This window comes from Mobula hypostoma, chromosome 9 (assembly GCF_963921235.1).
Source record: "Mobula hypostoma chromosome 9, sMobHyp1.1, whole genome shotgun sequence".
NCBI lineage: Eukaryota > Metazoa > Chordata > Chondrichthyes > Myliobatiformes > Myliobatidae > Mobula > Mobula hypostoma.
The window spans coordinates 55,458,260-55,483,425 of NC_086105.1; the positions used below are offsets into that span (position 1 = coordinate 55,458,260).

General features: G+C 41.6%; 1 protein-coding gene across 2 annotated transcripts in view; it reads right to left on the reverse strand.

The window, feature by feature from the left end:
• Positions 1–24,607, reverse strand: part of ccdc77 (coiled-coil domain containing 77) — a 51,054-nt gene extending 26,447 nt beyond the window's left edge. The window contains exons 1-4 of one of the 2 annotated variants that reach the window (XM_063059702.1): positions 24,521–24,607; positions 23,999–24,215; positions 18,243–18,385; positions 17,873–17,969 (exon numbers count right to left, since the gene is read on the reverse strand). In XM_063059702.1, coding sequence (XP_062915772.1) covers positions 17,873–17,969; positions 18,243–18,385; positions 23,999–24,215; positions 24,521–24,546 — 483 coding nt within the window. In that variant the 5' untranslated portion in view covers positions 24,547–24,607. Of the gene's footprint in view, positions 1–17,872; positions 17,970–18,242; positions 18,386–23,998; positions 24,216–24,349; positions 24,471–24,520 lie in introns of those variants that run through there. The other variant, XM_063059703.1, reaches the window with a different exon arrangement.
• Between the last annotated feature and the right edge of the window lie 559 nt (positions 24,608–25,166).

The window sequence follows — 25,166 nt, forward strand, 5'->3', positions numbered from 1 at the left end:
GGTTAATATAACTTTTCAAAGGACGTAAAGATGTACGTACAGAAAAAAGTACCAAAGAAGATGATGCTATCACTTGAAATGGATAATGTGCAGATGGCGGGACAAATTTGGACAGTGACAAGTTTACAGCAATGAAGTGTAAACAGAACAACAGAGTACAATTAATGTACTATACAAACACACTTGTGGTGTATGGAGTGATCTTATGATTCACGCTCAAAGCAAGACCTCCAATTGTGCTTTCTAAATTCCATCTTTTGACAATAGCTGGTTGTTTTGTCTATCGTAGATGTACTCTGAGCTCCCGTTTAGTCTTAGGATGGAAACGAAAGGAGGTAGTAAATGACTCTGGCAGCAGCAACCAGGTGTCCAGATTTAAACTTAACCCAGATGAGTTTCCTGTCTAAAGTCATGAGCAAACAGCAAAAAGCAGACTTTAATGGATATAGGCAACAGAGCATAAATCAAAGAAATGGTCCCTGCTGATATAACAAGTGCTGGGAACCTGCAGGATTAACACAATAAAAGATCTCAATATACATAGTAGGATTACATTCATTGTGATAAATGCGAAGAATAATGTTATAGAGGTGGAAATAGACAGGCTAGCTGATGAGCACATTATGGAGTGAAAGGCTTGGCTTCTGGTTAAATAGAACACTAAGTTATGAACAGTACATTTCAGCCTTGGGGAGTAGTCAAAGAAATGAATGAAGTCCAATCACAAACAAGAGAAAATCTGCAGATGGTGGAAATCCAAGCCACACACACACACACACACACACAAAATGCTGGAGGAACTCAGCAGGCCAGGCAGCATCTATGGAAAAGGGTATAGTCAGTATGAAGTCAGTAGTTTAGGAACCCTTTGTAGCGGGAGATTTTGGTAACTGCTATATTATTGTCACATGAAGAAGGTGGAGTTCAGGAGGGTTAATGGTGTCTAACAGCAACTCCTTTCCTTGCATCTTCGGAAACAGCTCTATTTACATATTTAATATCGGTAATGTTCCCTTTCAGGGTTCTTTTGAAGACCCTGACCTAGAGTTACACGCTGACTACGGTTCTTTGCAGGAATAGGACCCACTCTCGGGGTTTCACAACCGGTCATTGTTCGGCACGGTAAGGGCTCGGCCTTCTGAGGACCGCGTTTTCATGGCTCTGGAGACAGGGGGATCGGAGGTCAGTATCCGAGCAGAAGACCGCTGTGTCGTGGGAGATGGAAGATCTAAGGCTGTGTGCCCAGAGACCCAAGATCTTTGGGCACAAAGATCGGAAAAAGCGACGCAATGGACTTTTAACATCGTAAACCAATGAGTTGTTATGTCTCCCCTCTCGCTGAAACACCGCTTTCTCCCTTAATAGGGAGAGAGAGCCTGTGGTATGTCGAATGCCAGCTGAACAATGTAGTCATTGGAGTACTGCAAGTCTGTGTCTTCGCTGGTGCCTTGCTCATGCTTGAATGCTCAGTGGCAGGTGACGATACTTTTTTTTGCTGGTGGGGGAAGGGGGGATTGTTGCTTGCTGCCACTTACGTGCAGAAGGGAGGGGAGCTGGGGGAGGGGCTTTGGGGTTCTAACATTTAACTGTCATTCATTCTTTGGGGGCACTCCTCTGTTTTCGTGTATGGTTGCAAAGGAAAAGCATTTCAGGATATATATTGTATAATTTCTCTGATATGAAATGTACCTTTGAAACCTTTGAAACATGTATTGAGGTGCAATGAAAAACTGATTTGCATGCCACTTCACAAACGAGAGTACGTTGAAGTAGCACTAAAAGAAAACAGTAACAAAATGTAGAACATAGTGTTACAGTTAGAGTAAGTGCCATATTACTAATTCTTAAAGCCTTAGAATTTGGATTTAAAAAGCAGAATGATTATAGCAGTGATAATAAATAGATCTGCTGGGAGCAGCTAGCAAGTTGCCATGTTCCAGTGACATTGTGTCTTCTGAAGCTAGATCTTTATAAATAAGACCATAAGATATAGTGCCAGAATTAGGCCATTCGGCCCATTGAGTCTGCCCTGTCATCCCTTCATAACTGATTTATTGTCCCTCTCAACCCCATTCTCCTGCCTTCTTTCTGTAACCTTTGATGCCTTTTCTAATCAGGAACTTATCAACCTCAGCTTTAAATATATCCAATGACTTGGCCTCCACAACTATCTGTGGCAAATAATTGCACCAATTCACCACCCTCTGGCTAAAGAAATTCCTCCTCATCTCTGCCTAAAGGGACATCCTTCTATCCTGAGGCTGTGCTCTCTGGCCCTAGACTTCCCAACCATAGGAAACATCCTCTCCACATCTATTCTATCTTGACCTTTCAATATTCGATAGGTTTCAAATAGAAACCCCTCCCCCCATTCTTCTAAATTCCAGAGAGTACAGAGACATCAAATGCTCATGTTAACCCTTTCATTCCTAGAATCATTCTCAAGAACCTCCTCTGGATCCTCTCCAACACCAGCATATCATTTCAAACATAAGGGGCCCAAAATTATTCACAATACTCCAAGTGCAATCTGACCGATGGCTTATAAAGCCTCAGCATTACATCCTTCTTTTCACATTCTAGTCCTTTTGAAACGAATGCTGACATTACATTTGCCTTCCTTACCATCAACTCAACCAGTAAATTAACCTTTCAGGAATCCTGCACGAGGACTCCCAAATACCCTTTGCACCTGATTTCTGAAATTTTTTCCCCGTTGAGAAAATAGTCTACACCTTTATTCCTTCTATCAAAGTGCATGACCATATACTTCCTTACACTATATTCCATCTGCCACTTTGCTCATTCTCCTAATCTGCCCAAGTCCTCTGCAGACTCCCTGCTTCCTCAACACACCTGTCCCTCTACCTATCTTCATCCATCATCCAAAATCATTGAACTATGTGAAAAGAAGCAGTCCTAACACCAAACCCTGTGGAACAACTAGCCATTGGCAGCCAACCAGAAAAGGTCCCCTTTATTCCCATTCTTTACCTCCTACTAGTCAGCCAATCTTGTATCCTTTCTAGCATCTGTCCTGTAACACCGTGGGATAGTATTTTGTTTAGCAGCCTCATGTGTGGCACCTTGTCAAGGGCCTTTTTGAACATCCAAGCAGAACAAGTAGAGTTAAGAACTGGGTCAGGATCAGTTGAACTTGGGTCAGGGACAGGGCTTGGGTTAGTGATGAACATTAGTGTTAGAAATTGAGGTACCAGTTAAGATTTAGTGTGAGGGATTTGGATTAGATTAACAAATTACAGGTCTGATCAGAGACAGGGTTAGTATAATGGTTAGGGATTAGCGTGATGGTTACAAGTTGAGATGGGTGAGGGATAGGGTTTAGTGTCAGGGTTTGCTTATTATGACCGGAGATTTGGATCAAAAAAAGTGGGTGCTAGGTCTATCCTTTTGCTTATAACCTGTGGTATCAGATTGTTTGATTGTATCTCATTCTTTGCAACTTCACTGTTTTACAAAGGTGCTCCTATGTTATATTAATGACCATTCAAGAAAATGCTTAGTTTTTTTGCAAACATCCTCATAACATCCCAAATTTGGGAATGATGCCTCAGAATTTCCTATCTTTGCCACTCATTCTCTCTCTCTACCCCCCTTCTGTCGCCTTACATCTCCCTCCTTGAGGTGGCTCTCCCCTTTGGTTGCTGCCCATGAGCTTGTGATTTTGTTCGGGGAAAGCTGTCCCCCTCCCCCTTGGGTCTCAATGAGGTCACATAGCCAGTTACAAAGCCATTGTGACATGGCTTGGTGTTGACAAGGTAGTGATTGTTGCCATTTTGTTTATATTCTCTTCATGGTGAAAGCCAGACAAGTCAAAGCATTGATATGTTCAGATTCATCCTCAGTTCTAGCAAGTTTAAGGTCTTTTCACACAAACAGTCAGCAAGATGTACTTTATGAAGTCCTTCAGTTAGTTACAAGAATTGCAAATCAGGGAGGTCAGGTAAAATTTCTATGGGCTCCAGCACATGTAGGGGTGACGGGGAATGAGAGGGTGGATGAGTTGGCAAAGAGGGCGTTAAAGAAAGAAACTGTAGAAATGCACATTAGTATCAGTAAAGCAGAGGTTAAGTGTGTAATCTGGGAAAAAGTCAACCAAATGTAGCAAGAAAGATGGGACAGAGAGGGGAAAGGGAGGCATTTATATCAAATACAAAGAAGTGTTGCAGGTACTAGGGTAGGTAGTAGAAACAGAAGAGAGGAAACTGTGTGGACTAGGTTAAGGCTGGGGCATTGTGCATTAAACAAAACATTGAAAATGATAGGGAAACACCAGACAGGATTGTGTGAGGAATGTCAAGAAGAGGAGTCAGTAGAACATGTAGTTTTGTGTTGCAGGAAGTATGGGATACAGAGAGAGATGATGAGAATTAAACTAAGGGAGTTGGGGGTGCAGGAATTCACATTAAAAGGGTTGCTGGGCATGGGTGAGAGAGCACAGGTCCAGGTATTTTTAGCGTTTTTAAGGGGTACAGGGGTTTTTTATAGGATATGACGGATAAACAGGAATAGGGTACTAGGATGGTCAAAGATAGGAGGGTAAAGTGTAGGTTTGTGTGTGCGTGCGCGCCATTGGGTGAAGGGATTTAGAATATCTGTCCAGTGCACATTCCAGAGCAGAAGGTGGCGGTAATGCACCATTAAGCTGGATGCCAACCGCCGCAAAACAAGACACAGACAGACTGATCTAGCAGACATATTCTGGTCCTTGTTGCCCCATTAGTCTCTACTGGGAGGCCAGCCAGCAAATTTGTGTGAGCATTTTGTTAATCCCTCAATCTGCCCTGAATCCGTCCCATTGTTGACATGATTGCATCAGCATTGTTTATACATTCATTGCGATGTGAGGAATTTATTCAACCAATATATTACATTACATTTAAGCAGTTGGCTTACATCCTACAACAGCTCAGATCTCATGAATATGAGATATATGGCGGGTCATCAAGGGAATGGCGGCGTAAGGAAAAGGTCTCTCGACAAAAAAGAAGGTAAACTGCCCCAAAATCGAATTTAGACAAATACTTAATATTGCATAACTATATTAATAAAAGGGGCAAGGATGATGTCTAAGAACAAGAATAAAAAGTCCGCTTCGAAGGCTGATAAACATAAAGAGATGCAGCAAGGCGACGGGCCTAGCTCCCCGACGGCAAGCCAGGATGGAGATAATGAGGGGGAATCGGTGACTCTGTCTTTGATTCTCGGAGAGATTCGCGAGTTCTGACAAGATAACAGCAAACAGCTGGAAGATATTAAAGGAGAAATAGTAAAAACTAACTCGCGGATAGATGAAGCCGAAGCGAGGATTGTTGGAATTGAAGAGAAGCTACAAAACGCCGAGGAAGTGATAGCAGAAATGCTGAAGCTACAAGACCAGCTCCAGTGGAAACTAATAGATCAAGAAGGCCGCTCGAGAAGGGAAAATGTGAGGATCTACGGAGTTCCCGAAGGAACCGAAGGTAAACCCGGATTGATGATTCCCTTCGTGGAGAAGCTGCTTAGAGAGAACCTTGATATACCGGCCGCAAAAGACCTACAGATAGAAAGGGCTCACCGCGCGTTGGCACCACAGCCTCCGGCAGGCGCCCAGCCCAGATCGATTCTGATCAGATTTCTCAGTTACAGAACGAAGGAAGAGGTGCTTAAAAGAGCATGGCAAAAGAAAGGTTTCATGTGGAACAACTGCAAAATCAGTTTAGACCACGACTACGCACCGGGGATTCTTGCCAGACGGAAGGAATATACGGAAACACGGAGAGTCCTGAAGGAAAACAACATCAGATTCCAGACCCTGTATCCAGATCGGCTGAGAGTCTTTTACGACGAAGGGACAAAAACTTACGCTACGGTGGAGGAGGCAACGTTGGACCTGGCGGACCGGGGACTACCTATTAAAGTTGTCACCCAACCGGAGTCGCTACTGGAGAGGATTCGGCAGAAGTCGTGGCAGTTAGTGGGACGAGGACGCTCCACTCGAACCAGAGTGTCAAACTACAAGGAAAAGCTGCAAATATTCAGACGCGAATGTACAGAGAATACAGATTAATTAAGAGAAATGACTGAAAAGAGTAAATCGGACTTAAAAGTAAAATGAAAACTGGTAACTGAAAATAAACTAGGCGGAATAACTTGAATGATAGCAATATGGTCGAGACATAAATAGGAGAAAATTCTCTATGATTATTCAAACTGCTGAGGGCCCTCTAACACAGGGTGAAGATAGAGGTTATCCCTCTGAACTGAGGCGGGTCGGTGCTCAGGCCTCACTGTGGGAAGTCGGGAAAAATTTTCAAATGTTATACGTTCAGAAATGTCTAGGATGTGGTTATATGTCTTGGTTTACTGTTGAGAAGGGATTGCTTACTGTTTGGTTAGAAAAGGAGAGTGCTTTTTTTCTACTAGAGAAAAATGCAAACTGAATTGGTAAAAATAATTTCCTATAATGTTAATGGGATTTTGAATCCCATTAAAAGAAATAAGATTATGTCTAAATTGAAAAAAGAGAGGGCACAAATAGCTTTCCTCCAGGAAACACATATGAGCCAATCTGAACATGGAAAATTAAAAAGAATGGGCTTTAAGCATGTATTTTATTCATCATATAAATTGAGTCACAAAAGAGGGGTAGCTACTTTAATATCAAGTACTCTTAATTATGAACATATTTCAGAGACTAGAGACAAAGAAGGACGGTTTGTAAAAATCACAGGAAGAATAGAAGGTACAGAAATAGCATTGCTGAATGTTTATGCTCCTCCAGGTAGTGAATGGTCATTTTATAGACACATTTTTGACCTAATGGTCAGTTCTCGAGGGGTAGTAATTTGTGGAGGGGATTTTAATATTAGATTAAATCCTATATTAGATTCTTCAAGAATAGTTACTCAGAATAAACCTCTGACTCGGAAAGTGAATTCATTGATGGAGGAGTTGGGAATTATAGATGTCTAGAGGGAATTACACCCTACTAGTAAAGATTATACATATTACTCTTTCCCTCATTCAGCCTATTCAAGGATAGACTATTTCTTTATCTTTAATACAGATAGACTCAGGATAAAAAACTAATATTGCAACAATTGATCTGTCGGATCATAGCCCAGTCTCTATGTCTCTAATCCTGGAAAGGAAAATGAGGAAAACACTATGGAGGCTAAACTCACATATACTCAATAACCCGAAAGTAATGGAGAGATTAAGGGGAGAAATCAAAGAATATCTAGACCTTAATGACACGGGAGAAACATCACCAGTGATTTTATGAGATACATTGAAAGCTGTACTGAGAGGGAAAATTATTTCCATTACTACTCACATGAAAAAAATCAATGCACAAAAATTAGCAGACCTTCAAGGAAAATTAAAACAACTTCAAGTTGTAGATAGCAACAAAAGTAATTCAAATCGAAAACAGGAAATTAGGAAATTGCAAAGTGAAATTGATGATATTTATACGTTGGAAACTCAAAGAAATTTTCTTTACCTGAGACAAAAGAATTATGAAGTAGGAGGTAAATCAGCTAGATTATTAGCATATAAATTACGAAAACAACAAGCAGACAATACAATTCATAAAATAAAGAATCCAAAGACAAAGCTTGTGGAGAGTACAATAGGGAAAATTCAAGAGAGTTTTGAAACATATTATCGAGAGCTGTACTCCCAACCCCGGGCCCCCAATGAGCCCTATATAGACAGTGTATTGAATTTTTTAGATCTACCTAAACTTACAGATTTACAAAATGAAAGTTTATTAGAACCAGTAACTGTCAAAGAACTGAACGTGGCCATCTCTAGGTTAAAGGCTGGAAAGTCCCCGGGTTCTGATGGGTTTACCTCAGAGTGGTACAAGTCCCTGAAGACACAGTTAGCCCCATTACTACTTAACACCTTTAATTGGATCTTGCAGAGAGGAGAAACTCCACCTTCCTGGAGAGAAGCGATTATTTCAGTTATTCCTAAAGAGGGTAAAGATAAACTAGAATGTGGCAATTATCGGCCAATTAGTGTTCTTAATTTAGATTACAAACTATTTACATCTATATTAGCGTGCAGATTGGAAAAGCTTTTACCTGGCCTAATCCATTTAGACCAGACTGGATTTATTCAACAAAGACAAACACAGGACAACATAAGGAGAACTCTGCACATATTAGAACAGGTTAATAAGAACGAGACAGAGACAATGGTAGTAGGATTGGACGCTGAGAAAGCTTTTGATTCGGTTAGTTGGGCATTCCTATACAGAGTGTTAGGAAGATTCGGCTTTCAAGAAAGGTTTATTAAAGTAATTCAGACTCTATATGACAGCCCTACAGCCCGAATTAAGATAAATGGGGACCTCTCTGACTCCTTCATTTTAGAGAGAGGCACTAGACAGGGATGCCCAATTTCTCCTCTCCTTTTTGCGCTATATATTGAACCACTTGCCCAACTAATAAGACAGAGCGAAATCGTAAAAGGTATCAAGGTGGCAGGGATTGAACAGAAAGTGGCGTTATTCGCAGATGATGTTTTGGTCTATCTGAGTGAACCAGAAAAATCATTTATAGGATTGTTTACACTGTTGGATGACTTTGGGAAAATATCAGGTTATAAAATAAATGTAAAGAAAACGCAGGTTATGTCCCTAAATTATACACCATCCAAAAAATTGCAGGATACATACGATCTTAAGTGGGAAGCTAAATCATTAAAATATTTAGGAATAACCCTGCCGAAGGATCTTTCAACACTGTCACAGGTAAATTATGGGCCATTAATCTCAGAGATAAAAGCAGATATGCATATATGGAATCTTATCCCCTTTTTAAGTTTAAATTCAAGGATAAATACTATAAAAATGAATATTCTTCCTCGGTTATTATATCTTTTCCGTACTTTACCAGTGGAGGTGGATGATAATCAATTCAGGGAATGGGACAAATGGATCTCCCGCTTCATTTGGCAAGGAAGGAAACCTAGAATTCGATATAACACCTTACAGTTAGGGAAGGAAGGAGGTATGGTTCTTCCTTGCCTGAGAAATTATTTTTATGCCTCACAGATAACCCCTCTGTTATATTGGTGTAATAGGGAATATAAAGCTAGATGGAAGGAAATAGAATTTGGATTAGTTGACAGTTTTCCTCTTCAGGCCTCAATAGCTGACAAAGGATTGATGGCCCAGTTGGAAAAATTTAATAATGCTTGGATAAATCTTACATTAAAAGTATGGCAGAAGGTGGTTAATTCATGTGGAATTAATAACATGTTAAAACTCTTTAGATGGTGTGCATATGACACCGAATTCCTTCCCAACAGAGAAGATAAAAGATTTGAGCTATGGATAAAGAAAGGTCTTACAACCTACCTCTCATTTATAGATAAAAGAGTATTACAAAGTTTCCAAATCCTGCAGGACAAACATGGCCTAGAACATAATGACTTTTTTAGGTACCTTCAAATACGAAACTATGTTAACCAGAGTTGTAGATATACAGACCTATCAACAGTAGAATTAGAATTTTTCAAGATTCTGAATTCGGCTTGCAGTTCAATACCTAGTAAATCAGTTTCTCGCCTATATAATGCACTCTCCCATGCTAAAAATGTAAATACACTGTATATTAAAGAGAAGTGGGAGAAAGAAGTGGGGTTGGTACTTTCAGAGGAGGCTTGGGGGAAAATCTGCAGCTTTCAATGGTCCTCGACTAATTCTTTGACTTGGAGAGAACATTGTTGGAAAAACATTATGAGATACTTCAAGACCCCATATCAGGAAAAATATAAAGATACAAATGTGATGTGTTGGAGAAGGTGCGGCTCCAAGGAGGCAAATCATTTTCATATTTTCTGGGATTGCCCTAAATTAAGTCTATTTTGGGAAGGTATTCACAGAACATTAGTTAAGGTACTTAGGTCCCAGATACCTCTGAACTTTGAGACGCTCTATTTGGGGCATGTATTGTTCCTTGAACAGAAGGAAGATATAAAGTTGCTGCATGCCCTGTTAGCGGCAAGTAAGAAATCAATCACTAGAAAATGGCTAAATCCAATACCACCTACATTAGAAGATTGGTACGAAATTATCTTGGAAATATTTAAAATGGAAAAGTTGACTTACTCCCTGAGAACTCAAAAAGAAACATTTTATCAAATCTGGAATAAATGGATTGAATATATAACCCCAATGCGAGCAGATTTTAGATGACTCTCCTAATGATTTATATTGCTCTTCTCATCAACACAGTAATATTACTAACGTAAGCACCCCTAGTCTAAATGTTTGTTTTTTTTTGGAAAATAGAGAATTAACACAAGTAAAGGGAAAGATTTGGGAAAGGGATTAAAAAAAAATGAAAAAATTAAGTAAATAAGTACATAGGGATTGGATAATTATGTCTGCGGGCAGGAACAAGCACGAACAAATTGGGATATAAACACCTACAATGGTTGGTATATAGGCTTGTATGCAACATTTTGGACCAGTGGAAATGGTCCAGAAGGGTTGTATGGAAACTATTATTACCATTTTTCTTAACAACTAATTTCATTACTTAGCCTAATAGGTTAGATTTACCACAGTACATAATTATCTATTTAAATGTTTATTTTCCTTTTATATCATCTCAATGTGTACTTAAGAATGTATAAATAATTGTCGTTTTATACATATAAAAAAATGGAAAAGGTTATATGTGTGAAAAAAGTACATGATAATTGTGAATTCCTTATCCAAATAAAAATAAAATTTAAAAAAAAAGAATATGAGATATATGAAAGTCAGGACCAGCATGAGATTCAGGCAGAGGCTGTGGTATCCATAGATGTGGCACTCCAGGAGTTGGGAAGATGGAGTTTCTCAGCAACCAAATGTAAGAACACATTGCTTGCACTGCAGTTGGTGGAGAAAGAGGATCGTCGTCCACCATTGGCCAAGTCGCAGCCAGTTAAGAACATAAGAAATAGGAGCAATAGGCCATTTGGCCCGTCAAGCCTACCCTGCCATTCAATAAGATCATGGCTGATGCTACCATGGGTTCAACTCCACCTACCTGCCTTTTCTCCATAACCCTTAATTCCCCTACTATGCAAAGACCTATCTAACCTTGTATTAAATATATTTACTGAGGTAACCTCCACTATATTTGGGCAAAAAATTCCAGATTCACCATTCTTTGGGAAAAACAGCTCTTCTTCATCTCCATCCTAAATTTACTCCCCGAATATTGAGGCTATGTTCCTTACGTTCTAGTCTCACCAATGGAAACAACTATCCTGCCTCTATCTCATCTGTCACTTTCATAATTTTATATGTTTCTATAAGATCTCCTTTCATCCTTCTGAATTCCAATGAGTACAGTCCTAGGCGACTCAATTTCTACTCATAGTCAAACCCCCTCATCTCTGGAATCAACCTGGTGAACCTCCGCTGCACCACCTCCACAGCCAGTATATCCCTCAAGTAAGGAGACCAGAACTGCAAATAGTACTCCAGATGCAGCCTCACCAGTATTCTATACAGTTGCAGCATAACCCCTCGCTCTTAAATTCAATCCCTCCAGCACTGAAGGCCAACATCCCATTTGCCTTACTGATAGCCTGCTGTACCTGCAAACCATCCTTTTGCAAATCATGCACAAGCACCCAAGTCCTTCTGCAGAGGAACATGCTGCAATCTTTTCCCATTTAAATAATAATCTGATCTTCCATTTGTCCTTTCAAAGTGGATGACTTTGCATTTACCAACATTGTACTCCATCTGCCAGACCCTTGCCCACTCACTTAACCTACCTATATCCCTCTGCAGACTCTCCATATCCCCTTCACAATTTGCTTTTCCACTCAATTTAGTGTCATCAGCAAATTTAAGATACGCTACACTCAGTCAACTTCTTCCAGATCGTTAATGTATATTGTGAACGGTGAGCCTGGCACCGATCCCTGCGGCACACTGCCCACCACTGATTGCCAACGACAGAAACACCCATGTATCCCAACTCTCTGCTCTCTATTGGTTAACCAATTCTCTACTCACGTAATACGTCACCCCCAACTCAATGCAACCTATCTTATGGATTGGTCTTTTATGTGGCACCTTAGCGAACGCCTTCTGGAAATCCAAGTAAAAAACGTCCACCTGTTCCCCTGTATCCACTGTGCCTGTTATGTCCTCAAAGAACTCCAGTTAGTTTGTCAAACAGAAACTGCCTTTGCTGAATCCATGCTGCGTCTGCCTGATGGATCCATTTCTTTCCAGATGCCTCGCTAGTTATTCTTTAATGATAACTTCATGCATTTTCCTAACTACAGATGTTAAACTAACTGGCCTATAGTTACCTGCCTTTTGCCTACATTCTTTTTTGAACAATGGCATGACATTCGCCTTCTTCCAGTCTGTCGGGACCTGCCCAAAGTCCAGAGAATTTTGGTAAATTATCACCAAAGCCTCAACCATAACCTTTGCCATTTCTTTCAGTACCCTGGGATGCATTCCATCAGGACCCAGGGGTCTTGTCTATCTTCAGGCTCACAAGTTTGCTCAGCACAACCTCTTTATTATTGTATTGAGGTCTTCACCTCCCATCGCATCCATTATCATCTCTCTTCGGCAAGTTAGATGTGTCCTCCACCGTGAAAACCAACACAAAATAGTCATTCAAAGCCTTGGCCACTTCCTCATTACCCAATATCAATTCCCCCTTCTTGTCCTCCAAGGGACCTACTTTGGCCACCCTTTTTCGATTTATATAATTATAAAAACTTTTATTATCTGTTTTTATATTTTGGGCTAGTTTATTTTCATAATCTAGCTTCCCTTTTTTTATTGCTTGTTTAGTGGTTCTTTGTTGCTTCTTAAAGTGTTCCCAATCTTCCAGTTTCCCACTACTCTTGGCAACGTTGTACACAAAAGTTTTCAGTTTGATACCTTCCTTTATTTTCTCAATTATCCATGGCTGGCTTTCCCCACCCTTACTGTCCTTGCTTTTAATTGGAATATACTTTTGTTAAGCACCATGAAAAAACTCTATGAAAGTCTTCCCCGGTTCCTTAACTGTCCCACCATGTAGCCAATATTCCCAGTCTACCCTATCCAATTCCTCCCTCATCCCATTGTAGTCTCTCATTTAGGCATAATACATTGGTTTTAGATCGAATTATTGCACTCTCCATTTGTATGAGAAACTCAATCATACTGTGATCACTCTTTCCAACAGGATCCTTAATGACAAGATCACTAATTTTTCCTGTCTCATTGCACGTGACCAGATCTAAGATAACACATTCCTTTGTAGGTTCAGTAACATGCTGTTCAAGAAAGCCATCACGGATGAATTCTACGAAGTCCTCCTGAAGACTGCCTCGACCAACTTGATTCAACCAGTCTATGTGCAAGTTAAAGTTCCCCATGATAACGCTGTTCCAGTCTTACGTGCCTCATATTTCTCTGTTCATTGCCTGTGCCACTGTAATGTTATTACTCGGTGGCCAATAGATAACCCCCACCAGTGATTTTTTCCCCCTTACTATTCCTAATCTTTACCCAGATGGATTCAACATTCTGCTCCTTAGATCTTATATCATCTCTCACTCTCACCCTGATCTCATTCTTAATTAAGAGTGCTACCCCAACTCCCTTACCTTCCTGCCTATCCTTCCATATTACCTAATATTCTTGTATATTTAATTCTCAATCCTCTCCACTCTGCAACCACGTCCCTGTAACGGCTACTAAATCATACCTGACCTTGTCACTAATACTACGGACATTCAGATAACGGGTCCTTACACTCATTGTGCCTTGAAGATCTAGTAATCATTGTGACTTTTCCGCATCCTGACTTTTCTCTTTTTTAACTTTTGCTTTTACTTTATCTTTATCGACACTTTTCTCTTTTACTTTACCCATACTTCTTCAATCTGTTGGACCTACTCCCCTGCTATTTAGTTTAAAGCCCTATCCACAACCGTAATTATGCGATTTGACAGGATCCAGGTCCCATCGTGGTTCAGGTGGAGCCCGTCTCAATGGAACATCTCCCTCCTTCCGCAATACTAGTGACAGTTTCCCATGAATTCAAACCCACCTCTCCCTCACCAATCCATGCATTTAACACTGATCATCCAACTCAGAACCCTGCCCCAGCCTTCCCTCCATACCCCCTGACCCCCGTAGCCACAAGGGCCATATCTAACTCCCTCTTAAATATAGCCAATGAACTGGCCTCAACTGTTTCCTGTGGCAGAGAATTCCACAGATTCACCACTCTCTGTGTGAAGAAGTTTTTCCTAATCTCGGTCCTAAAAGGCTTCCCCTCTATCCTCAAACGGTGGCCCCTCGTTCTGGACTTCCCCAACCCCTTTAGGATCTTATATGTTTCAATCAGATCCCCCCTCAATCTTCTAAATTCCAATGAGTACAAGCCCAGTTCATCCAGTCTTTCTTCATATGAAAGTCCTGCCATCCCAGGAATCAATCTGGTGAACCTTCTTTGTACTCCCTCTATGGCAAAGATGTCTTTCCTCAGATTAGGGAACCAAAACTGCACACAATACTCCAGGTGTGGTCTCACCAAGGCCTTGTACAACTGCAGTAGTACCTCCCTGCTCCTGTACTCGAATCCTCTCGCTATAAATGCCAGCATACCATTCGCCTTTTTCACCGCCTGCTGTACCTGCATGCCCACTTTCAATGACTGGTGTATAATGACACCCAGGTCTCGTTGCACCTCCCCTTTTCCTAATCGGCCACCATTCAGATAATAATCTGTTTTCCTATTTTTGCCACCAAAGTGGATAACTTCACATTTATCCACATTAAATTGCATCTGCCATGAATTTGCCCACTCACCCAACCTATCCAAGTCACCCTGCATCCTCTTAGCATCCTCCTTGTGCCCTTAAGCTTTTATATGGGATGGGAAAATAGAAAATGATTGGGCTGGGAGGGGTTCTTGATTATGTTGGCTGCTTTCTTGAGACAGTGGAAAGGAGATTGGTTTGTGTGAGGGACTGGGCTGTGTTCATAACTCTCTACAGTGCCGAGGTCTGGAGCAGAGCTATATTCCATACCAAGCATGATGCATCCGTATAGAATGTTTTCTATGGTGAATCTGTGACAATTGGTGGGTCATTGAGGATGCACTGAATTTTTTTAGCCTTGGGAAAAAGTAGAGATACTAGTGCACTTTTTTGGCTGCAACATCAATGTGGACCAGCAGAAAGTATTGGTCATCTTTACTTCTAGGAACTTGAAGCTCTCATCTAGCTCATTTTTAAAAAATAAAATTATGGGGGGAGAGGGGTGTGGATAGGGTCCACTGTGCAAAACTTCATAATGAAAAACATCTAAAATTTTTTTAGCCAGAGGGTGGTGAATCTATGGAATTTGTTGCCACGGGCAGCAGTGGAGGCCAAGTCATTGGGTGTACTTAAGGCAGAGATTGATAGGTATCTGAGTAGCCAGGGCATCAAAGGTTATGGTGAAAAGGCAGGGGAGTGGGACTAAATGGGAGAATGGATCAGCTCATGGTAAAATGGCGGAGCAGACTCGATGGGCCGAATGGCCGACTTCTGCTCCTTTGTCTTATGGTCTAAGACCAACAGGCAAATGTTTAAAAGTTAGAGGGTATCTGAGGAGAAAGGTTTTCACCTGGAGGGTGGTTACATTCTGGAACTTGTTGCCCAAGTAGGTGAGGGACATGAGTACCGTCATGTTTATTCAATACCTAGAGCAGCTCTTGAATGGCCAAGTCACAGAAAGTGACAGACCAAGTGTTATTAAATGGGATTACTGTCATGGGCTACTTGATGCCTCACATGGACAAGGCTCACAAAATGTTTGTTTCTGCAAACATTGATTCTGAGGTATGGCAAGCAATTTACTTTGAGGACAATTCATCATCCTCCCGCGTTCAAAGTTTAAAATGTATGCCTTGTGGGCATGTCTTTACCTTATTTTCAGATTTTTGCATCACTGAGATCTGGGTATATTCCATTTGATCAATATAATCTCCTCACACAGTTCTTCAGGGTTGAGGACAATTACCTCTATTTCAGAGCCGACTGATCTGAAATAACTAATCAATCCATTGAAAGATCTGCAGCCTCAGCTGTATGTGAAGCAGATGATGTTTGATGGAGCAAGTGGGCAAGAGGTTTGGGAAGTCCAAATGTTTGCACTTCTGCCAGACACCAGAAATTGTCAGCACCAACCTGAATGCTACTGTCCATCATGAGCAATCATGAAACCAGGACTCCCATAGGTTTATAATGAAGTTACATTTATTCCAAAGAGACTGAGATAATCTTGAAGCTTTTGCAGTCCTTCAGGGAATTGACCGAACTCACAGGGCTTGTTTTGGGACTGAGGTACCCAGCATGCTGCCACACTCGAGTTACTGATGACTATTTGCTTGATGTCCATCTTCACCCAAGGAAGCAACATCTTGGATACCAGTCATTGACATTAGATGCAAATAACTAAGACCTCAGTGCAAATTCTTGATGTTTTCCAACAGTTAACTATTGAATACTTCACTTACTAACTTGTCTTCTCTCCTAATGTCTTCATCCTTCATGATCATAGCTACCATATACTCTCTGTCCATCTTACCCATCTTTCCAAAAGCCCAAGTTTCTAATTCAATTCCTAGCCTTGGAACACTGTGCAGCCTCATCTCTGGAAATAGCTATTTATATCAACCTCCTTCTCTCCTCATTGTGCCATTTCAATTTGAATACCTTATTGATTTAAACAGAGGCTTTAATTTTGATGCCCATTTTATCCATATTTTCTGCTGCATTATTTCCATGCCTATCATTCTCTGCTTACTACAATGAATAATTATCTTATTCTTTCTCTGAAATTTTCAGTAATTGTCCTTAACAGAAATATGCATTTCTCCATCATCCTCACTCTTTCTCCTACCACTAATTTCATTGAAAATCTCATAAACAGCACGGGTTATTTGATTTCTTAGAATTGGATTCCAGCCTAATTGACGTAAAGCTCATCCCTACCTTTCACCATGCAAGCCCCCAACCCTACCCCAGGTGTAGAATACCAATGCCAATTCCTCCCAAATCTAGATCCTTTATGCTCAGACAGTTTGAGCTACACTTTAGAACCGATTGCCAGTGCAAAAGAGTTGAAGTGTGGCTCAGAATGTCCAAGCTTGTTTGTGTTTTTTAATAACTAAAATCACAGATTTTCTTCTTTCATAGTAGGTAAGTTTTTTTAAAATCAATTTAAAAATAACCCTAGCCTCTTCGATCTATCCAGAAAGTTAAAGTCCCTCACCTCTGAAAGTAAACATCATAGAAAAGTGAAATCAAAATAGAATGCTGAGAACACTCAGCAGCTGAAGCAAAAGGGGAAAAAGGGGCCACATGTCAGCATGGGAAGCTGGATTCAAGAGAACCCCTTGAAATTAAGACAGGAAGGTGACAGTAACTCAAATAACCATGTGTTGCAGCAGTGGTGTGCAGTAGAGCATGTCTGAAAGCACAACACATCAAAGTTTGAAGTGGATGAGCTACAGCAGAAGATCACGAACATACACTCTGTGGCCTCTTTATTAAGTACAGGAGGTGCCTAATAAAGTGGCCACTGAGTGTACCTTCTAAACAACTGGATGATTGAAAGAGGGCCAACAGAAATGCAGAAGGAAACTTACAAAACAAACCCAATCCCTGAAATTGTGTCCTCATCTCCCTGTTCTCTAACTTTGAATTATTCACATTCTTATGGAATGGAGGAAATTGCATGCAAAGATAAAGCGATGATCTTAATTTTACAAGTTTCTCCAAGAATAAAAATCAACAAACTGAATATCCTTTCACGTGTTCTAAGTACCAGTGTTACCTTGTGTGGAGGCTCTTTGTGAAAATAAGTGAGTGCTTCTTCTTCAGAACCCACCAGAGTTAAGAGATGTTGTATCTTCTTCCGATCTTCTAGCTCCCTGCAAAAAATTGTTTTCTATAAACAATCAGCATATCCACATGTGGAAATACTAGTTGAGTTCTTATTCCCTCAAAGACCTATTTCAAAACCTTAAACTAAGACCAAAGAGGTACAGGCATGCATCAATTTGCTTATAGTATAGGACACAATGAGTGTTCTATTTGCTTAACAGCTCCTTGTTCGAGACTTGTCTCCACAGGAGAGAGAGCACTACAATCAACAGCATCACTTTTCAGGAGTTAAAACAATTCGCAGGAATTTTGTTTCCTACCTAATTTTTAGCCGATCATTTTCAGCATAAAGACGCAGTGCATGCTCACGCTCCTGAAAGAGGTAAACCTGCATATCACTGAGTGCTTTTTGTAGCTCCTCGATCTCTTCTTCCCTCTGTCGAATCTCCCAGTGGAGTTTGTGCTGAGGAGGAAAAGACGAGTCCAATATTGACAATGTAGATAATATTGTAAGCACAGCTTTGATAGTAGCTTTAATCTGATTCAGATGTATTTATCATGTGTACAACAAACCAATGAAATATATCATGAGCATTCAAGATAAATTTATTATCAAAGTACATACTATATACGGCACCATATGGCATCCTGAGATTCATTTACTGTCAATCTGATCTGAATGAGGTCTACAAGTGAGGAATTCCAGGATCAAATTACACAAGAAGGTATTGAGGCCAAGGTCTTGGAGCTTATTGATCAGTTTTGAGGGGATGATGGTATTGAATGCTGAGTTTCAGTCAATAAAGAGACCCTGATATATGGGTCTTTGCTCTCTATATGTTCCAGGATTGAGTGAAGAGCCAATGAGATGGCATCTGCTGTGAAGCTGTTGCTCCAGTAGGTAAACAGAGCGGATCCAAGTCACCTCTCAGACAGGAGCTGATAAGTTTCATCACCAACCTCTCAAAGCACTTCATCACTGTGGATGTAATTGCAACTGGGTGATAATCATTGAAGAAAGTCACCACACTCTTTTTGGGCATCGGTATATTTGAAGCCTGCTTGAAGCAAGAGGGTACCACACACTGCCAAAGCGAGAGGTTAAACATACCAGTGAACACTCCAGCCAGTTGGTGAGCACAGGTCCTGAAGTTTACAAATTTACACATGGGCTATTCACTAATTACCAATTTAACAGAAATGCAACAAACAAAACTGGAATATAGAAGATCTCTCTACCCATCAAGGCAACATCCACACTTGGAAACTAATCTACATTAGACCTACTCCCTACTACTTCTCCCGTTGTGCTCATATTTCCCCCTCCATTTGCTGGTGTACGCTTTCACCCAACAAATAAAAGCTGCACTTGGAAAGTAATTTCCCGTACGACTAGATGAAAAAAATCACAAGAAATAGGGTCTATGTATTCTCACAACGTTTAAAATGTACCTAGGTGAGCATTTGAGGGCTGTGTAACAGGAGCTGGTAAATTAATTTAATACAAACAGTGTTGAACCAGGAGACAGAAAATTAAAATACAAGGGAGAAAGTGCAAAGAAGGTAATAGAGAATGCAATCCTATGTTATGGGCTATCCAGGAAAATGTGCAGCTATTCACTTTGTTATGACTGATAGGTGAACAATGTTTGGAATGTTATACAGAAAAATGCTGGCTCAGGATTTTGAATAACGAAATGCAGTAGGTGTACTTAAGAATAAAACTGGACAAATTACTCAATATTAATCCAGGTACCACAAAGCACATCCAGTTTAGCTCACACTCTTCACAGACAACGAATGGAAAAACTATCCCACAGCCTTCAAGCATTATCACTTGAACCCTCCCCCAGTAGAGTCATACAATTCTCTGAAAATTGGACTCTCCTTTGTATAGCTTGTCCCAAAGGTAGGACCAGAGAAAAAAAGCATAGTAGTATGCATTCCAAGGGGAATGACACTGGGAATTCTCACTGCAGAGTCTTCAGCATTGATCCTGGAGGCTATATTATCAAGGCACCACATCCAATGCAAGTGAGGAAAACTCCTGTAGATTAACACTTCCTTCAGGTGAAGGATCAGCACCATCTCCATAGTGAGCAATGTTTGGAGTTACAAGAGGACAGAATAAACATTAATGGGAAACTTCAGTGATCATCCCTAAGAAATATGTGGCAGCAGCACAATAACTGTAGATATAACCACCAGCTGGGTCACCAAAAGCTAACAATGTATCAGTGAGGGGGGACATTGGCATATCAGTCTATTAAATTTAAAACCTGTGGGGCGAGGAAGTTCTACTTAGATCCTTTCTAAATCTTGTCCGCCTGAACGTATGCCATAAAGTTTTAGGTAACTCTACTATGCTATCTCTGCCCTTCAAGCCTTATACATCTCTATCTGGTCCTCCCTTAAACTCCTGCATAATAAGGAAACAAACGCCACCTATCAAGCCTCTACTCAAAATAGAAATGCTCCATCTCGGGTAACACAGTGAATCTCCTCCTGAATTCTCTTCTATGCAATTACTTCCCTTCTTAAGGGTGGCAAACAGAATAGCACATAGTACCTAGCTGGTTTAGCCTATATTGATATACCATGGTCATCCTACTCTGATAAGTTAATCAAGGCCTTCTTCACCACATCTACCTGTGCTGCCACCTTCAAGGAATCTTTGATTCATACATCCCTGTTGCTCAGTGCTCCCTGGCACCACTCACTCACTGCGTATATACTACCCTTGTTAGTTAGAAACATAGAAAACCTACAGCACAATACAGGCCCTTCGGCCTACAAAGCTGTGCCGAACATGTCCTTAACTTAGAAATTACCTAGGGTTACTTATAACCCTCTATTTTTCTGAGCTCCATTTACCTGTCCAGGAGTCTCTTAAAAGACCCTATCAGATCCATCTCCACCACCGTCGCCGGCAGCCCATTCCACACACTCACCACTCTCTGCGTAAAAAATTTACCCCTGACATCTCCTCTGTACCTACTCCCCAGCACCTTAAACCTGTATCCTCTTGTGGCAACCATTTCATCCATGGGAAAAAGCCTCTGATTATCCACACGATCAATGCCTCTCATCATCCTATCTGGTCACCTCTCATCCTCCGTCGCTCCAAGGAAAAAAGGCCGAGTTCATTCAACCTATTCTCATAAGACATGCTCCCCAATCCAGGCAACATTCTTGTAAATCTCCTCTGCACCCTTTCTATGGTTTCCACATCCTTCCTGTAGTGAGGCAACCAGAAATGAGCACAGTACTCCAAGTGGGATCTGACTAGGGTCCTACATAGCTGCAACATTACCTCTCTGCTCCTAAACTCAATCCCATGATTGATGAAGGCCAATGCACCATATGCCTTCTTAACCACAGAGTCAACCTGCGTATCAGCTTTGAGGGTTCTGTGGACTCGAACCTCAAGATCCCCCTGATCCTCCACACTGCCAGGAGTCTTACCATTAATACTATATTCTGCCATCATATTTGACCTACCAAAATTAACCACCTCACACTTATCTGGGTTGAACTCCATCTGCCACTTCTCAGCCCAGTTTTGTATCCTATCAATGTTCCGTTGTAACCTCTGACAGCCCTCCACACTATCCACAACACCCCCAACCTTTGTGTCATCAGCAAATTTACTAACCCATCCCTCTACTTTCTCATCCAGGTCATTTATAAAAATCACAAAGAGTAGGGGTCCCAGAATAGATTCCTGAGGCACACCACTGGTCACCAACTTCCATGCAGAATATGACCCATCTACAACCACTCTTTGCTTTCTGTGGGCAAGCCATTTCTGGATCCACAAAGCAGTATCGCCTTGGAACCCACATCTCCTTACTTGCTCAATAAGCCTTGAATGGGGTACCTTATCAAATGCCTTGCTGAAATCCATATACACTACATCTACTGCTCTACCTTCATCAATGTGTTTAGTCACATCCGCAAAAAAATCAATCAAGCTCGTAAGGCATGACCTGCCTTTGACAAAGCCATGCTGAATATTCCTAATCATATTACGCCTCTCCAAATGTTCATAAATCCTGCCTCTCAGGATCTTCTCCATCAACTTACCAACCACTGAAGTAAGACTCAGTGGTATATAATTTCCTGGGCTTTCTCTACTCCCTTTCTTAAATAAAGGAACAAAATCCGCAACCCTCCAATCCTCCAGGACCTCTCCCGTCTCCATTGATGATGCAAAGATCATCGCCAGAGGCTCAGCAAATCTCCTCCTTCGCCTCCCACAATAGCCTGGGGTACTGGTGACTTACCCAGCTTGATGCTTTCCAAAGGCTCCAGCACATCCTCTTTCTTAATATCTACATGCTCAAGCTTTTCAGTCCGCTGTGAGCAATCGCTATAATCACCAAGATCCTTTTCCGTAGTGAATACTGAAGCAAGGTACTCATTAAGTACCTCTGCTATCTCCTCTGGTTCCATACACACTTTTCCACTGTCATACTTGATTGGTCCTTTTCTCTCATATCTTATCATCTTGCTCTTCACATACTTCTAGAATATTTTCCCTAATCGTGTCTGCCAAGGCCTTCTCATGGCCCCTTCTGGCTCTCCTAATTTCTTTCTTAAGCTCCCTCCTGCTAGCATAATCTTCCAGATCTCTATCATTACCTAGTTTTTTGAACCTTTCGTAAGCTATTTTCTTCTTGACTAGATTTACAACAGCCTTTGTAAACCATCCTTTCCCGGTCTCATTGGAACGGACCTATGCAGAACTCCACGCAACTATCCCCTGAACATTTGTCACATTTCTTCTGTACCGTCCCCTGAGAACATCTGTTCCCAATTTATGTTTCCAAGTTCCTGCCTGATAGCCTCAAATTTCCGCTTACTCCAATTAAATGCTTTCCTAACTCGTCTGTTCCTATCCCCCTCCAATGCTATGGTAAAGGAGATAGAATTGTGATCACTATCTCCAAAATGCTCTCCCACTGAGAGATCTGACACCTGACCAGGTTCATATCCCAATACCAGATCAAGTACAGCCTATCCTCTTGTATGCTTCCTGAACACACCCAACAAACTCCACTCCATCTAAACCCCTTGCTCTAGGGACATGCCAATCGATATTTGGGAAATTAAAATCTCCCACCACGACAACCCTGTTATTACACCTTTCCAGAACCTGTCTCCCTATCTGCTCCTTGATATCCCTGTTACCATTGGGTCCCTGTTACTATTGTTTTCTCCCAAAACAAACCAGTTTACATCTACCAAAATAAAATTTCACCTGTCATTTCTCTGCCTATTTTTTCAATATATCCCTGTAGCCTATGACTATTACCCTAACTACAATGCCAACTGACTTTACCTGCAAACTTACTAATTGTTCCTCCTACATACACAGTCAACTTGTTCATGTCCATAGACAGCAAAGGTCCCGGGACACTGTTTACCAGGTTCCTATAGCAAAACAGCAACCCGACCCCGTAATCACCCTCGAAGCTAGGGGGTCCTCAGCCTTTTTTATGCCATGGTCCAATAAGCAAGGAGTCTGTAGACCCCAGTTTGGGTACCTTTGCTCTGAGCCTCAAGGTTGAAATACCCTATACGCTGTGATTTGTCTACAGATCTGCTTCTTTATCTCTTGACATTAGTTCAGAGGCCTGTAATATATACCATAGGAACACAATCCACACATTTTGTTCCCAAGCCCATTGGTCACATTTGAAAAGCCTTCTCCTCCCTCATCACAGCAATGGACTTGATAATCAATGCCAGCTCCTCCCCTACATTCCCCCACCCCCATCACAACTGAAGATTCCATACCTTTGAATGTTGCGCTGAAAACTAACTATATAGTTTGAATGCAGAATGTACGAGTCATAGAAATAGAATTGTATATGATAACTTAGCGGTTCCAGCGAGAGGCAGAAAATGGGAACTCATCAACTAGGAATCCACAAAGGCTGCATGGCCCAACCTTCATCTGTACCGTACCTGTTCTATATTTTTGGCAATTAAATGGAAGATAATTACTCATTTCTTTCTAACGCCAATCACACAGTTATTTTACACTCAGTCTGTGCTTGCTGAGACCCACCTGCTCTTCATAAGTGGCCTTGTACTTCTCCAGTTTTCCCATAAGATTTTCATGCTCCTCGTCGAACTGTGCAATCTTTTTACGGTAGTACTCCAACAGCTCCCGGGAAGGACGGAGAAAAGCCAAGCGCTCGTTTACTGACGGAATGGGCGGAGAACGATCATGCTGGGGTGTTAGTTGTTTATTCGAGTGGGTTGAATTACGGCCCATTGTAGATCTACAAAGCAAAATCAAAACTTTCTAAATAGATTATACGGGGGGGGGGGGAGGCCTATGCTCTGTGGCGAATACGGAGACTCGGGGGTTTGTTTTGTTCTGACAGAGAAGCAGAAAAACACTGGAAATCCTCACCGGGTCATCAGGCAGAATAAATGGAGAGAGGAACAGTTAACGTTATCGGGCCACTCTCTCTGATACCGACCAACAGAGTGGTTCGGCGCAGCTGGGAGGCTTTGGAGTTTACACAGCCCGGACCCGCATCGGATCCGACCGCACCGCGCACTTCCCTCCCGCAAAACTTACCGCGCCCCGCACGCCCGGCTCTCCATCCGGGCCCGAGCCACACCGGCAAACCGCCACCAGCTCCCGCACTCGCGCCCCTCGCACACCCCCACCAATCATTGACCACCCAGCTCCAGATGCAGCCAATCAGCAACCGGGACGCCGGTGATTGGACAGAATGCTAGCTGGGCATGCGCGGTGGGGAAGAGGCGGTGAGTCTCGGTGAGCACCGGAAGCGAGATGTTTTCATGCAAGCACGGGAAATGCTGGGGGAAGTCTGCAGACCAGGGAGCAGCTGGTGAGATAAATAAATCTCCACAGATGCTGAGTTCCTCCGGCGTGTTGTGATAAATAAACAATTGACGCTATCGAAACATCGACTGTTTATTCATTTCCATAAATGCTGCCTGACCTACTGAGTTCCTCCAGCATTTTGTGTGTATTGCACTGCGTTACAGGCATGCTTGCCCGTCGCCTCTCTCCGGTGTTACATTCCCTTTTCTTTCTTCCATGGCCTTCTGTTCTCTCCTATTAGATTCCCCCTTCTCCGGCCCTGTATCTCTTTCACCAATTAACTTCTCAGTTCTTTACTTCAGCACAACCCCCCTCCTCCAGATTTCACTTATCACGCTGTGTTTCTCCCTCTCCCCCACCTGACGCCTCATCT